Source organism: Pteropus vampyrus, unplaced genomic scaffold (assembly GCF_000151845.1).
Source record: "Pteropus vampyrus isolate Shadow unplaced genomic scaffold, Pvam_2.0 Scaffold33, whole genome shotgun sequence".
Classification (NCBI taxonomy): domain Eukaryota; kingdom Metazoa; phylum Chordata; class Mammalia; order Chiroptera; family Pteropodidae; genus Pteropus; species Pteropus vampyrus.
The window spans coordinates 3284322-3300504 of record NW_011888814.1 but is presented as its reverse complement, the minus strand read 5'-3'; the positions used below and the strand labels follow the sequence as shown (position 1 = coordinate 3300504).

General features: G+C 36.2%; 1 protein-coding gene across 1 annotated transcript in view; it reads right to left on the bottom strand.

Annotated features, from left to right (window-relative positions):
• Positions 1-16183, bottom strand: part of PTPRZ1 (protein tyrosine phosphatase, receptor type Z1) — a 116490-nt gene that overhangs the window by 55991 nt on the left and 44316 nt on the right. Inside the window, exons 4-5 of the mRNA XM_023528945.1 lie at positions 3340-3519; positions 1015-1166 (exon numbers count right to left, since the gene is read on the bottom strand). Of these exons, the coding sequence (XP_023384713.1) occupies positions 1015-1166; positions 3340-3519 (332 nt within the window). The remainder of the gene's footprint in view (positions 1-1014; positions 1167-3339; positions 3520-16183) is intronic.

Sequence of the window (16183 nt, the reverse complement as noted above, 5' to 3'; positions counted from 1 at the left end):
ATTTTTACATTAGTAATAATTTATTCTCTTGTTTAATCCTCATAGTAACTTCAGAAGGCAGGTGCTATTACTCTTTTGTCAATTTCACAGGAAAGAAATGGAAGCTTAGGTAAATTAAATAATTTTAACAACGTCATGTCTATAATAACTGAACGGTGAAGTCAGTCTTTAAACCTAGTCCATTTGACTCAGACTCTGTACTGTTGGTCACTAATTAGTTTTCATGTCTTACAAAATTAAAATGATAATACCATACAAATTATTTTATATTGATTTTAAAAGCATTAGTATTGTTAAAAAAGTAAAAAGCTTTAATATCTTATGATGAATCCTTTTGAGTAAATTAATCAAAACCATGATTTTTACAAGATCTATAACATTCCATCATACTGTATTTAATCATTTCCTTTTGTTTCAACTTTTTATTCTTGTAAATAAATCTTTGCATATACATTTTTTGAGCGTATCTTCGTTTTTTTTTTAGACTAAATTGCTACAAATTGAAATGGTGGGTATTGAGAACAAAATATTTAAAGTTCTTGATAAAAAACAAGCAAACTGCTGCCCAGAAAGTCTACCAATTTATACTCTTTCATGTATTGCAGACATGTATGCAAATGTTTATTTCACTGCACACTCATTATTTATTGTAATTATACTTATTTTCCCAAAAAAGCTGAAAATTTTTCTGATCTCATTTTGCATTTCTTTGATCCTTCAGTATGTTGATAAATTTCCCTTTCTTTTCCTACTGAGATATGGAAAATTTTTATTCATTCCCTTACTCAATAACATTTATTGATCATCTATAATGTGGCACTCTGGGTTATTGGGAAGTGGAAAATCAAATATGTCTATTATTGACTTTAATAAAAAAGACAGACATTAACAAAGTAAAAAAAATATATAACTGTATAAATTATAAGATTTTATTACAAATTAATCGAATTATATGTTAAATAAAATCTCAGTGATTTATAAAATGAAATAGTAACCAGCAGAAGTATTCATTACCTCAAGTGGAAATTTTTGTCCTTCTAAACTATGTTCTGATCCTTCGGATGACATATTGCATTTCCCCCAGTGAAAAGTTATCTTGCTTGCTTTGAACACCATTTCTGAAACTCCTCCACTGAGATGGTAATCATTAGTAAGATTAATTTCCACTAAAAAAAAATAATAAGCCACACACACAATAAAATTGCATCTAAGTTTCTGAAAACAAAGTTACAAATTTCAACTAAATTTTCTTCTATTAAAATACGTTAAGGAAATCACTTATTTGATAAATTAAAAAAATAATTTGCCGTTCTAGAAGGTGAACTTGTAATTGTACAATATACCTAATGTATCTTTTTGCCATAAATATAAACTAAACCGAAGATCTTAAATGCTGTAGGACCCTGATAGCAGAAGGCAGCCAGTCCACCTGCCCTATTTGTTTGCTCTGCTTCCCTAAGGCATTAATAGATAGGAGACAGAGTAAAGGGAGAAGGAACAGAAGAGTGGAGAGAAGAATATCGTCTCTTGGGAGTATGCCCCCCACCATCACACTTTCAACTCAATTCCTCTCCTTATCCTTCCAAACACCACCCCAGCCTTCATCAAGCTCCAGAATCTCTGTCGTAGGCTGTGGTAAGGAAGGAGGAAACCCATTCCCATCGAAGGGGTTTTGGCTATCTCGTGTGTTCACTCTGAGTGGCGACTTTCAGAATCTTAAACTCTCTTATTTTAGTTCCACAGTAGATATTGTCTGATCGTATTTTTTGAGTCATCTGGAGACTCATGATTCTCTTGAGAGCTTATTGCAATATTTTTTTTTAAAGTTTAACTTATTGGGGGTGATGTTGGTTAAGAAAATAATATAGGTTTCAAGTGGACAATTCTATAATACATCATTTGTATATTGCTAACGCAAGACTTTAATGTCTCTCAATCAGACTTAGTCTTTGTTCCATCAGACAGAAACCACTGTTGGCATTAGGGAGTGAAGCTAACATACTGGCCAGACAACTAGAGATAGAAATTTCCATTAATAATTATAATCATATAAGAACAAACACAGTAACAATAATGATCAACATTTATTTATCACTTTCATTGTGCCAGTCATTATGCTAAGTACTCTACATGAATTAAACATTCAATCTTCACACAATCCTAGGAAGGAGACACCATTATCATCTCTATTTTACAGAAAATGAGATTGAGTCACAGAAAGTAACCTGCTCAAAGTTTTACAATATATTTTAAAAGCCAGTACTAAACCCAAAAAGTGTGGCTCTAAAGATCAAGTGCTTGACCACAGTCTACCTGGAAAAATAAAGCAGAAATTACGTGGCTTACTGCTTTGTAACAGCCTTCAAAACCTATAATGAAAATGTCAAGATTTGGGGCAATATACTTTTATGTATTTAATTAACAATATATCATAACGTAAAATTTGTCTTAATTATTCATTTAACAAATAGTTATTGTGTACTTATTACATATCAGACACATAGAAAAATTCCTATCCTTATGAGATTTAAAATTAAATTACTACATTCAAATAAGTACACTACCAAAATATGGAAAATAGAGAAGAAATTTACTAATGGTCAAACCAGCCCAACTTGGTTACTATTATAATTTTGAATATTTTTTCCTAATCTTTTCTTCCTGAGTATATTTGTTTTTATCTAACTTCCTGATACATATACAATTTCATTTAAAATATAGTTTCAGAAAAGGAAAGATGTTCATTTTTAAAAAACTATTTTGTCCATCTAGCTTTTACTGAAATTTTTATAGTATTATATTTTACATGTTTTTTTAAAAAGATAGTCTCAAAAGAAAAAAGCACTTAATGACTACTTCCTAAGGATTGGATGTAATTTAAAACTTTCTATATAGAAGGGCTAGTAATTCCTTTTCTTAAAATTCAGTTATACTTGATTGCTTTTCTCATATCCAATGACTGAATATAGTATGAGGCTGAGCAGACAAGATCAAACTATAATGCCCAAGAAAAGGAAATCCTGATGGGCTAAGTGATTAACTGGTGATGGAGTTATTAAGTTATATTACATTATCTTTATCACATTTTCTAGTGAAAGCATCATCATCGTTATATTTCTGAAGAACATAATGTGATGACAGGTCATTTTATTTTTTTGTACACATTTCCAAAATGTTGTCTAAACTTTCAACTTTCTGTGCTCTACTTGGTTTTGTCTCCCTAAAATTTCCATCCAGTTCATAGTATATTATTCAAAGAAAAATCAAATGAAACTAATCTAAACATATTCTCAGTTCAATAAACATAATGAAGTCATGAACGAAATGCAAATATTTTACCTGTTTTCCCAGTGTTATGAATGAATGTGTTTTCCAAAGATGTTTTATCCCAACCTTGAAATTTGAGTTTCTTAAGATTTACATTTACTTGTGTAAGATCTTCATCAATATTGATAGGAGATTGTTTGGGGCTATTACATGTTGGATATTTCTTGCCCCAATTTTTTTGATTCAGTGCTCCTAGGAAAAGAAAACAATAAAGTTAGGTTCTTAAGTTACCATGAAAAAGCTAAATTTTATATTATAAAGTAGTCAATCTATTATATTATAATATAAACACTAGTAGGGAAAATAGGGACAGCTTTAAGCTAATTCACAAAACATTTATACCTAGATTCAGATTCTGGGTTTTAATACGATACAATATACAAAGAGGCCTATAGAACAAACACAGTAAGTGCAGGGATCAACTTGGCTTGCTTTAGCCATCACACTCTTCCAAATCAATAGAAAGCCTAATTGTTGTATAAGGTAGCCAGTCCTAGCTCAGGGTTCCAGTTTTAACAGTGTCCAGATGACAGACCTCCTTAGTACTCTCCAAGGGGGTAGGCCCCTTCAGACCTTCTCTCACCTCTGCCACTGAATGATTTGGTTTAATTTCCATACACTCAAGAGTCTTATTTATAGAAAGACTGGCTATCCTTGAAATATCTCTTTTTCCCCACCCCACCCTTTCTTCTGGTCATAAAACCTACTAGGTCTTATTGTTTAACAATAAGAAAAATGGAACAGGACTTACTATAAAGATTTTGGCCTATGGCGAAGGGAATGCTCACCTGTTCCACAGAATGAACAGTCCTTTAAACCAAAACAGCCCTGTGCTGCTTTATTTCACTTTTATCTAAAACAATGACCCATCTCTCATTACCTTATTACATTAGGACATTATGTAGCTAGCACCCAAGCAGTGTTAAGAACAGGTATGTTTTATTTAAAGGTCTATTAAAATACACGAAATGTTGCAAGTCCGAGTCTTAAACTTTTCTCTGGCTAAACTCTAGCATTTCTGCAACCATGACATTAAAGAGCAAGGTGAAAGCACAGTTTTCAAAATATATCCTTGCAAATGCTTTTCTTTCAGAAAGTAAGTATGGGTAAGGCCAAGATTTTACATGGTTGATGCTTAGGGAAATTATAAGTAAACAAACCTTCCGTAACACCCCAGCCTATGACATGTACTTTTTGTAATAAGGAATCAATGAGGATTGACGTTCACGCAAGCTCTTATAATGTGACAAACCTAACTTTGCATAATTTAGCCCAGGAAAGAAATAGTCATTAGTCACACCATGAAACGGCCTACATAGCCAGAGAAAATTAGGTAATTCATCTCCTAGTGAGGCATCTACCAAAATCAACAGGTGCTGAAACTATTTTTTTTTTTTAAATTTTAAAATCTAGTTTTATTCCATGAGTACTTGAGTACCAAATGCTTTAAATACTCACAGTGATGCACATGTAGACTTCTAGGAATAGCTATAAGGATTTCAGTAATACTATATTAGTTTCACCGTAAAGGACATTGGCATGAGGACAGGAAAACACTGTTTGTTTTACTAATGTCAATGCAAGTGAAGCTGAGAGAGAAACTGCAACACGATTCAATAAGGCTCTCCATATTGCTTAAATTTTTTAATATAGTGCAATAAATTCCAAGACACTTAGCAAGAGTCTCATAGTCACGGTACACACAAACATAAAAATTCAAGTTAGTATCACTGCATATGATTTATAAACATGCTATTTCTCATAGCATTTAATAATCATCTCTATTTGGATCCTAATTTGGCTTATCCACAACTGAACACTGGATTTCTGCCCTGAAACCAGCTCTTCCTACAATCTCTGTCATCCTTTAATTTAGAAGTCATCCTGATGCCTCCATTTCTTCCTTAGCAAGCCCTTTTGGGTCTGCCTTCAAATCATATCCCCAGTCAGACCATTTCTCATCTCCACTGTTAGCAGCCTAGCCCAACCCCTTGTCATCATTAGCTTAGGTTTTGATATTCTACAAGCAGCACTGTTATCACCTACGAGATTGTTAGGAGAGTCAGGTCTCCACCGTAGCCATACTAAGTCAGAATCTAATTTTAACACAATCCCCAGGAGATTTACATACACATTAAATTTTGAGAAGTGATGGCTTAGACATCTCCAGTGCCCACTAATTGGTCTCCAGCTTCTTCTGCTCTTTCCACAATTCTGTTCTCCACTTATATGATAGGCAGGATTCTGAGATGGTCCCCCAAATTCCCACACCCTGTTGTACATGCCCTGTATAACCCTTCTCACTTGAAGATGGGCAGCCCCTGTGAACATAATGGGGGTAGTTATTCCTTTGATTAGGTTACATTATATGGCAAAGGTGATGGGGGAGTCCCTGATGTGATATGTTATGTTACAGAAGGCTCTGTCTTGGCAAGTTGGAGAGAGAGTGATTCAAAGTGTGAGGTTCCCCTGCTGGCTTTGAAGAAGTAAAGTACCAGGTTGTGAGAGGGGTATGTGGCTAGTGAGTAGTCCCAGGCTGAGAGCAGGCAAAAACAAACAAACAATAAGCCAGTCACAAAAAGACAAATAGTGTGTGATTCCACTTATATACAGTATCTAAAGTAGTCAAACTCATGGAGACAGAGCAGAATGGTAGTTACCAGGAGATGGGAGGGAGGAGAAAAGCAGAACTGTTTAATGGGTAGAGTTTCAGATCTGCAAGATGAAAAAGTTTTAAAGATCTGTTTCACAACCATGTGAGTGTACTCAACACTACTGAACTGTACATTTAAAAAATGGTTAAAACAGTAAGTCTTAGGTTATGATTTTTTTTTTTTACTATAGTAGAAAAATTGGTTAGGATGACAAAAACAGACGAACAACGAACAAACAAAAATCAGGGACCGGGACCTCCATCTTGCAACCACAAGGAAATGAATTCTGCCAACAACCTGCATAAGTGTAGAACAGGACTCTTTGCTTCAAATAAGAACACAGCCCAGCTCGTACCTTGATTTCAGACTAATGAGAACCTGAGCAGAGAATCCAGATAAATGGTCCCTCCTCTCTGGCCCTGAACCCATGAAATCGTGAGATAATAAATACTTCTTGTTTTAAGCCACTAAATTTGTAATAATTTTTTATGCAGTGTAAGAAAACTAACACGATCAGTATCTAAAGTAATCTATTAAAATATATATCAGATTGTGTGTCACTCCTTGGCTTAGGTCCCTCCAATACCTTTTCATCTCACTCAAAATAAAATATAAACCCCTTACCATGGCTGGCAGATCCCATATGACATCACTGCTCACATCCTTTCTAATGTCATTTCCCGACGCTCTGTGGTGATCACTCTACTCTAGCCATGCTGGCTCCTCTTCTGTTCTTTGAGCCTAAGGGCTCAGTGCTTGTTGCCACCTCTTCCTGGAATGTTTCCTGAAGTGCTCAGCCTGATGCTTGCAAGGCTTTCTCGCCTACCTTCTTATTTCAATCAGGTCTCTGCTCGCTGAAGAGGCTTTCTGTGAACATTCCATATAAAATTCGCTTCCCTCCCTTGGGCATTCTCAACTCCCTCTCTTTACCTTACTTTTGTTCTCCTAAGATATTAATTATGTTTATTTGTTCGCATACTCTTGAACCTAGAAAAAAGCCCTGGACATAGTACATATTTTATAAACATTTGTTGAATGACTAAATCACACAAGAAATGATGTCTTTTGTTTTGAGTTTGAGCTCATAGGGCTCTAACATGAAATGGCAACAGGAAAAAAATGACAAACAATAACAAATTTTCTAAACTCAGCTACGGGTAGGTACATTTGACAGTTATATGACAATTAATTTTGTTGAGTATTCCCTACTAAACTTCTGAAGGATATCAAGAAAGACATTCAGGCCAACCTAAATGCTGTCCAACATTTTGTAGCATGATGATTCTGAGTAACAAGTGCATTGTGTTTAAAGTGCATTGAATGATTATACTGAGTGTGGACCTAGTTTAAAATACCTACTAGATCATGGTACCAAGTACAGTACAGATTCAAGAAGCCTCCTTAATTTTTGTGATTAAAAGACAAAATAAAAAAGCTAGAATAGGGAAAACAATTTTTTATGAAAAAGCTATAAAACGGAAAGTCCATAAAAAGAGATCTTTTAGTGAAAAGGCTATAAAACAGAAAAAGTCCACTTGAGATTCTTTTTGCAAAGGACTCTGAAATAAGGTTGTTTCAAATCGTTGTATGTAGAAAACCAAAGAGAATACATTAATAAAGTATTAAAATTGTGCACAAGGTTGAAACTGAGATCAAAGAAGCATTCAATATATTTTACCTGTCTTTAATAATGAAATACTAGATCAATTTTATGCTTAAATGTTATTTTTAAAATTACCAAATTAATATTTATAATGTTGCAATCAAATACATCAGTCCACGTAGTGGTTAAAGACAAGATGATGTACAGGAGAAAGCAAGTATACAGATTTCATTATAACTGTGTAGTGATCCATGGAGTGTTATTAGTGAACGTGGGGGAGGAATAAAATAGGACACTCACTGTAGTTGCAACACAAAATTATCAGGCAGATTTGCCCATAAGGAAGTTTGCAGAGCACTAAATGTCAGCTCTAGAAAACTGAAATAAATTATTCATAGTCATTCATTCTTCATCCATTTATTGACTCACCTGAATTAGTACCACTCCTATAGATTTCCTGTGCTTATTTCTATTGGAGTGCTTAACAGATTGTATTTTGTTTGTTAATGTATCTATTTCATCTGTATCTTACTGCCAACCTCCCAGTCTGGCACATAGGAGAACAAATTAAATGTTTATGAAATAGTCTTTGTGCACCAAATGAATGTATTCAGTATTTACACACCAAGCAGTCTATTCCAAGCAGAATTGAAAGCAATTCTAGGCTTTGTAGGAGATATACATGAGTTCGATTTTGTTGGCTTGCCTGATTATTCTTGCATTTCAGAAGAGTGGGGCATGTTACATAAAAAGTAGACAGATGCCTAAAGGAGTAGACAGGCTGAAAGGTCAACATAGATATCAAAAGCACACGTTCAAGCCATGGGAGATGGGTAAGAACCTGCAACAGGCAGAGGGAACCCAGAACATCTATGGTTGAGTTGTAAGCACGAGTAAGCTCACTGTGGCAGAAAAGAGGAGTGAGCAGTTCAGCTTGGTCCACTGAGTAAAGAGTGGATGCCGAGGAATTCTACAGATGGAGACAGAAAGGCAGACTGTGATTAAACGGACCTGGGTAGGCCAGTGGGATGTACAGAGGCTTTCAAAGGGTAAAAGAGCCCACAGCAGTCTTATCAAAGATGTTAAACTGGCAGGAATGTAGAACAGGCAGATAAGGAGAGGTTGTATGATTAGTGGACATTTTCATAGGCATCAACTATTTGTCTCCAGTTGATTTTTACAGAATCCCTGCTCAAGGTACTGAATGTTTACGTCTCTTCAAAATTCATCTGTTGAAATCCTAATCCCCAATGTGATGGTATCTGAAGATGGGGTGTTTGGGAGGTGATTAGGTCATGAGGGTTGAACCCTTATTAATGAGATTAGTGCTCTTATAAAAGAGACCCAGAAAGATCCCTTGCCCTTATAGTGAAAAGATAGCAGCCTAGGAAATGACCCTTACTAGACACTGAATCTGCCAGAGCCTTGATCTTGGACTTCCCAGCCTCCAGAACTGTGAGAAATAAATTTCTGTTGTTTATAAGCTACTAGCTTATGGTATTTTGTTATAGCGGCTCCAATGGACTAAAACACCTTGTACTTATTTGAACTACAATATATCTATCTCTTATTCATGTTGTAATTTCAGCACCAATTCTTAGAACCTTCCACTGAAGGATTAAATACACATTTTCTGAATGAATAAATGCTTTAATACACTATAAGCCACAGCTTTATAGATTACTTTGGACTTTCCATATGTTAACAAAGACACCAAAAGCTAACATTAAAAAGTCACTTAAATAGTATAAAGCTATTAGTGGTAAATGACCTGGATTCAAATTTAAGTTTATTCAAATATCAAAATGAAATAAACCAGTGTTATTTTCAATGAAAACGTAGCAGAGATTTTAGAACTCCAGCAAAATGGAAAGATGATATATTTAAGTGGACACTTTTCAGATGCAGCAGTCAGCTGCTTGAGAAATGGGGGCTTCCTCGAAGATAAGAAACTAACCTGAAAGTACTAAAAAACAATCACAAAGTAATTTTATGTCAGTCACACCAGTAAATTCATCATATAAGCTGATTGAAAGTGAAGAAAAAAGATGTCTGAGACAACTTCCCATGATGAAAAGCAGAACGAATATGTATCTAAATGCACAAATCAGCATGCCTGTTGGTGTTTTTGGAGCTACGAAGAGCAAAGCAGTTGGCGAATTGTAGATAATGGCTGCTAGTAAAGCTGCAGTGAAAGCAGATCAAATGCAAAGAATTTCAAAATGAGAATCTGTTTAGTCAAGGCTGCATTTTTCTTTATTATCTGTTCTAATGGGACTCACATCAGGACAGTAGAAAATCTTTGCAAACCTTCCTGATATATCTAATAGACAGGGGGTTACACATGCCAGAGAAGGTAGTTGTCAATTTATTTAGAAAAGGGCTGGCACAAATGTTCCCTGTGTTCTATGATATTTAAGAAAATTATTAACTGAAGTTCAGTATAAATAGGGAGAGAGATCGGAAATTTATTTCAAAGTTCTTGTTTAAAATTTTAGGATTTTTCTAGTTGGAAAAATCCAAAGTAAACAAACAAACAAAACCTAAGAAATGACAATCAAAACAACTGCTCTATAATACAATAAACAACTTAATATTTTTCAGACCACAGGAGAAATATAAAAACACAAAATGAAAATGACTTAAGGACACTGGCATAGTAAAATACTATTACTGTGACAATATAAATCAAAGCCCGATAATCTGTGGTAGGTATAAATGAAATCAATAAGAAGAACAAGTAAAATGATACTCTAAAGGGCCATAATTTAACCATTACTTTAATCAGAAAATGAAATGACTCCTATAGAGAAATAAAGAAGAATTTAGTGAAGGCAAGAAATTATGGAAATAAAAACTAACACAATTAAGGACTGAAAGCAGGATGTTGTTTTGAAAGATTCAGGAATATTTTTTAAAATAATTTTTTAATTTTCAATTACAGTTGACGTAAAATATTATATTAGTTTCAGGTGTACAACATAGTGATTAGACATTTACATAACTTATGAAGTGATTATCCCGATAAGTCTAGTACTCATCTGACACAATACACAGTTATTGCAATATTATTGAGTATATTCTCTAGGCTGTATTTTACATCCCTGTGACTGTTTTTATAACTGGCTATTTGATATCTTAATTCCTTCCCATTTTACATCCATCCCCCAACACCCCTCCCATTTGGCAACCATTAAAACATTCTCTATATTTATGAGTTTGTTTCTGTTTTGTTTGTTCATTTACTTTTTAGATTCCACATATAAGTAAAATCTCATGGTATTTGTCTTTGTCTCACTTATTTCGCTTAGCATAATACCCTCTAGGTCCATCCATGTTATTGCAAAAGGCAAGATTTCATTCTTTTTAAAGGCCGAATAATATTGTATTGTATATATGTACCACATCTTCTTTACCCATTCATCTACCAATGGATATTTAGGTTGCTTCCATATCTTGGCTATTTTAAGTAATGCTGCAATGATAATAGCGATACATATGTCTTTTTAAATTAGTGTTTTAGGTTTCTTTAGATAAATACCCAGAAGTGCAATTGCTGGGTCCTTCTTTGTCTCATGTTATAGCCTTTGTTTTAAAGTCTATTTTGTCTGGTATAAGTATTGCTATCCCAGCTTTTTCTTTTCATTTCTATTTTCATGAAATATCTTTTTCTATCTCTTTTCTCTCAGTTTGTATGTCTTTCAATCTGAAGTGAGTCTCTTGTAGGCAGCATACGTAAGGGTCTTTTCCTATTCATTTCACTACCTTATCTTTTGATTGGCGCATTTAATCCAGTTATGTATTAGTTATATAAGTAATTATTTATAGGTACATAATTATTGCCATTTTATTATTCACATTTTTACCTTTTTCCTCTTCTTCCCACTCCTCCTTCTTGTTTTTGAAGTCCCTTTAGCATTTTTTGTTTACGGGTTTGGTGGTGATGGACTTCTTTAGTTTTTTTCTTGTCTGGGAAACTCTTTATCTGGCCTTCAATTCTACATGATAGCTTTGCTAAGTAGAGTAATTTTGGTTGCAGGTCCTTGCTTTTTACCACTTTGAATATTTTGTGCCAGTCCTTTCTGACCTGCAAAGTTTCCGTTGAGAAATCAGCTGACAGTCTTATGGGTGTTCCCTTGTAGGTAGGTAACTGTTTTTCTCTTGCTGCTTTAAAGATTCTCTCTTTATCTTTAATCTTTGGCATTTTAATTATGATGTGTCTTGGTATGGGCCTGTTTGATTCATCTTGTTTGGGACTCTCTGCACTTCCTGGGCTTGTAAATCTATTTCCTTCATCAGATTAAGAAATTTTTCCATCATTATTTCTTCAAATAGGCTTTCAGGTTTCTGTGCTCTCTCTCTTTTCCTTCTGGTACTCCTATGATATGAGTGTTGTTATGCTCGATGTTGTCCCCAAGGCTCCTTAAATGATCCTCATTTTCTTGTTGCTTTTCTGATTAGGTATTTTCTGCTACGTTATCTTCTAAATCACTCGTTCAATCCTCTGCTTCATCTGATCTACTATTGATTCTCTCTAATGTTCTTCATTTCAGTCACTGTATTAATTTTTGACTATTTTTAATGTTTTCTATTTCTTCGTTAAAGTTATCAGTCTTCCCTTAATTAAGCATCCTTATCACCAGTGTTTTGAACTCTGCATCTAGTAGATTGCTTGTCTCTGTTTTATTTAGTTCTTTTTCTGGAAATTGTTTTGTTCTTTCGTGTGGGACATGTTCCTTTGTCTCCTCATTTTGGATGCCTCACTGTGTTTGTTTCTATGTATTAGGTAAAGCTGCTACGTCTCTCAGTCTTGGTAGAGTGGCCTTATGTAGTAGGTGTCCTCTGGGGCCTAGTGGTGCAATCTTCCTGGTCATTTGAGGTAGGTGCTCTAAGTGTGTCCTTTGTGTGGGTTGTGTGTGCCCTCCTGTTGTAGTTGAGCTTGATTGCTGTTTGCATGTTAATAGTAAGAACTGACCCACAGGCAGATTGTGAGGATTGCCCATGACTACAGTGGAGGAGCTATAGTGTAGGGGCTGACCCTACATAGCAGAATTTGCTTTAGCAGGGCTTTTATGCCCTGCCAAGTCTGGGTGTGTCATTTGTTGAGATGGTTGGGTGGTCCTCTGGCATGGTATGAAGCTGGCCACTGGGTTTGTTGGTTCTGGGACCTCTTAGGAGGGGCTCTGGTGCAGGCCAGGGTTAGCTGCTACCTGTGCCTAGGCTATGGCCACCTGGTATGAGGTACAAAGTAATCTGCAGAAGGTTGCCACTTGTTCTGGTCTTGGAGATGCCTGGGAGAGGCTAAGCTGCGAACTAAGGGTAGCTGTTCCTAGTGCCAGGCTTGGGGCTGCTTAGCAAGCGGTACAGAGAATGTTGAGGCCAGACACTGGTTGTTTGAGATTTGTGAATCTTTGATAGATTTTAGGAAAGTCTGCAGCATGAGCTAACACAGGCTATTTGTAGAGAAAAGCCACTGGAAGTGGCTTGATGATCCTGTGATATGGGTGGAGTAGGGTCTCCAGGAATCACCAGGGTGGGGCAAATGGTGTTAGTCAGGTTTATAGAGACTCAGACTTGATGCTCGCTTGCAAATGAATGGGGGAAGAGCTCAACAAAGAAATAATGGCTTCTGTCAGCACTTCTGTCTGGGAGAAAGCTGTCCCTCCAGCCCTCTCCCTGAAACCAGACAATTCAGTTCCTCTCCACGTGTTCCTGACATGTTTTGAACTGTTGCCCCGGCACTGGATCGCAGAGTAAGTTCGTCAGGGAGTAAGTCTGTGCATGGGCTCTTTAAAAGGAGCACCTGGGACTCTAGCTGCCTTCTGTCTCACTCAGCCACAATCCACTGGTTTCACAGCCAGAGTCATGGGCACAGAAACCCTGGAAGATAGTATGAACCTTCTTAATCCCTTTCCTTAATTTTTCAGGAAAACTGGAAGCAGGATCATTAGCTGGGGGAGAGAGGCTGGTAGGAGAATGAGCTCAAGGAAAATAGTGAAGAATGAAATAGTGGACAGTTAGGACTGATGTAAAGCACTGAGGGCTCTGCAGATGTGGGAGACCATGACTTGTAAAGTCAACACTCAAAAGTGTGTGTGTGTGTGTGTGTGTGTGTGTTTGTTTTGGCAAGTTCAATAGTCTTGATGGACAAGCAGAGAATACAGGGAGTTGCAGTCCTATAGTGTAAAGCAGTAGGATGGGCGTGGTACATATATGAAAGGTCAGAAAACTGAAGGTTCTGGCAAGAGGGTGTTGAAGTTTCCCTTCCCCACTCACCCCATCTCAAACCTGGTATGAGGAGAGAAAGTTAACTTTTTAAAAAGCTATTAAATAGTTACAACCACAGAGTCTTCTGTCACCTTTCATTTTAAATTATAAAATGATAGCCCAGTGCTGCAGTATTTCTACTGCTGTAGCCTGGTATCAAATATTTAAGTAATCAAAATTGGAAAAACCACTCCTGAAATTGAACAAGCTGCAGAAACCATTTAAGGGTTCTTGTTGCTCTGCCCCCTACCCCCCAACAAGCCACAACTTCTCAAAAGGAAGAAAAGGCTCAGGGATTAGGTAACCCTGTGATTAATGTTGTGACCTTTATGTTTGCCCAATTCTAAATGAGTCTACTGTGTTTTAATATTCCGGATTCAGATTGAAGACAATGCAGGCTGATTAACTGCAGGACTTTTTTTTTTTGATGTTGTAATATTTGCTGTTAACTAACCAACCTCAAAGAAAGTCAGTCAAACTATCTGTGGAATGATAAGTAAGAAACAGAGTAAGATTTCTTTGTTGCTGCAGTGTAGCTGTCACCAAAGAGATAGCAAATATAGAACCAAAAAAACCCTGGAAATTACTCCTTGGTTTGAGGAATAAAAAGCTCTTCCTGTAGAAAGACTCCGAAAGTACCTGAGAGTCACTGTATACTCCCCTGTGGTCATCAGCTTCTCCTCTTCTTCAATAACTGATGAACTAAACTCTTACAGCAAGGAAGTAGTGGCACAATAGATAATGCAGGTTTTCTGACAGTAACACTATCATCATGTCTGTACCCAGTGCTTATTTCCCATGTATTTATTATTGAGATGGGGCATGGCTGTGGCTGTTTCCTACCTTTGGTAGAAGGTCCAGAGATTCAGTGTTGAAGTCTGAGACACAGATATCACCTTATATCTTCCTATTTGTAATAAATTTTTCTTTAGTATTGTTTTATTGTTTACTGCCTATAAGAACAGAGATTCTGGTTTTATTCCTATATAGAACCATCAGTTCCTCCTTTATGAATACATTTATCATGGAATTTTTTTCTTAAATCAGATCTCCTACGTGGAAGCCACTGGTCACATGCAAAGGCTAAGAAAGAAATTGTGGATAAATACCATAAATATATTGCTCCAGCTTAGAATTTTATATTTTGTGTTATCTCTACATCTCATCAAAACTTAATTCCATTGAATTTAGCTTTCATTTGTTCACTTGTTCGCTCGTTCACCAAATATTTAATGAAGTGCCTAGTGCAAGATATAAGACTGATGCAAAAGATTCAAAGATGAATAAAACAGCATCCATCATCAAAGAACTCATGTTTTAGTGAAGACCCGAGGCATATAAACTGTGAATTATAATACAATCTCATAAGTATGATAGCAGTAGGAGTATTCTGAGGACACAAAAATATTGTACCTAATCCAGATAACACAAGAGGCAACGAAAGCTTTCTAATGACAAGATATTGAGAAATATCTTAAATGATGGGCAAGTATTATCAAATTGAAGGTGAGGAAGGAAGTCAGAGCTAAAAGTACCTAGGAGTTAACAGGATGAGCGTAGAATGGTTATTTGAGAAAAACAGCAGGAATTTCTATGCACTGATATATAACATGCAAGGCAGGGAGGGGAGACGAAATGGGTAGAGGTGAGCAGATTTTGAGGCTTCGAATGCAAGGACGAGGGGTTTGAACTTTTTCTGTAGGCTATTAAAAGGATTTAAGTTGCAGGTGGCATGGACATATTTAAGTCTTAAGAGGGTAACAATGGTTACAGAGTGGAGGAAAACAAAACTGATGGCAGGCAGATCAGTTAGAAGTTTTAGCAATAGTTTACATAAAGAATAGTAAGGATCTAAACTGGAGAAGAGATATGTAAGGAGAAAGACAGATTTTGAGAAAGAAGAAGACATTCAGGACGAGAGAGTGGATTAGCTGTAGGGATTAGGAAGCGGGCAGTGAATGATCACTTTAATGACTCTGGTTTGGCTGGGGTGACGGGATGGCAGTACCACCAGTGACGAGGCAACAGTTTCTATTCTTCCAGGGAACTGGTTACCAAGCTATTCTGTCTCCTGTCATTCTCCATGGCCACTCTGCAACCACACATTAGTTTTGGGGGAGGGAGAATCATAATTGTCTATGGTCTATACTATGCTCCCCCGAGACAGCCCTGATAATACAGGGGAGTAGCAGAAAAGTGGTCTAACTGAACTCTTCTTGGGTCAATTCTCTGCCATGGGTACGGTTAGAACAGCTCCACTGATTCCCAAGAGCTCTCAGAGCATGTTGGCTGGCTTCAGGAGACTAAAATAACACCAAAAATTTAGCCCGAT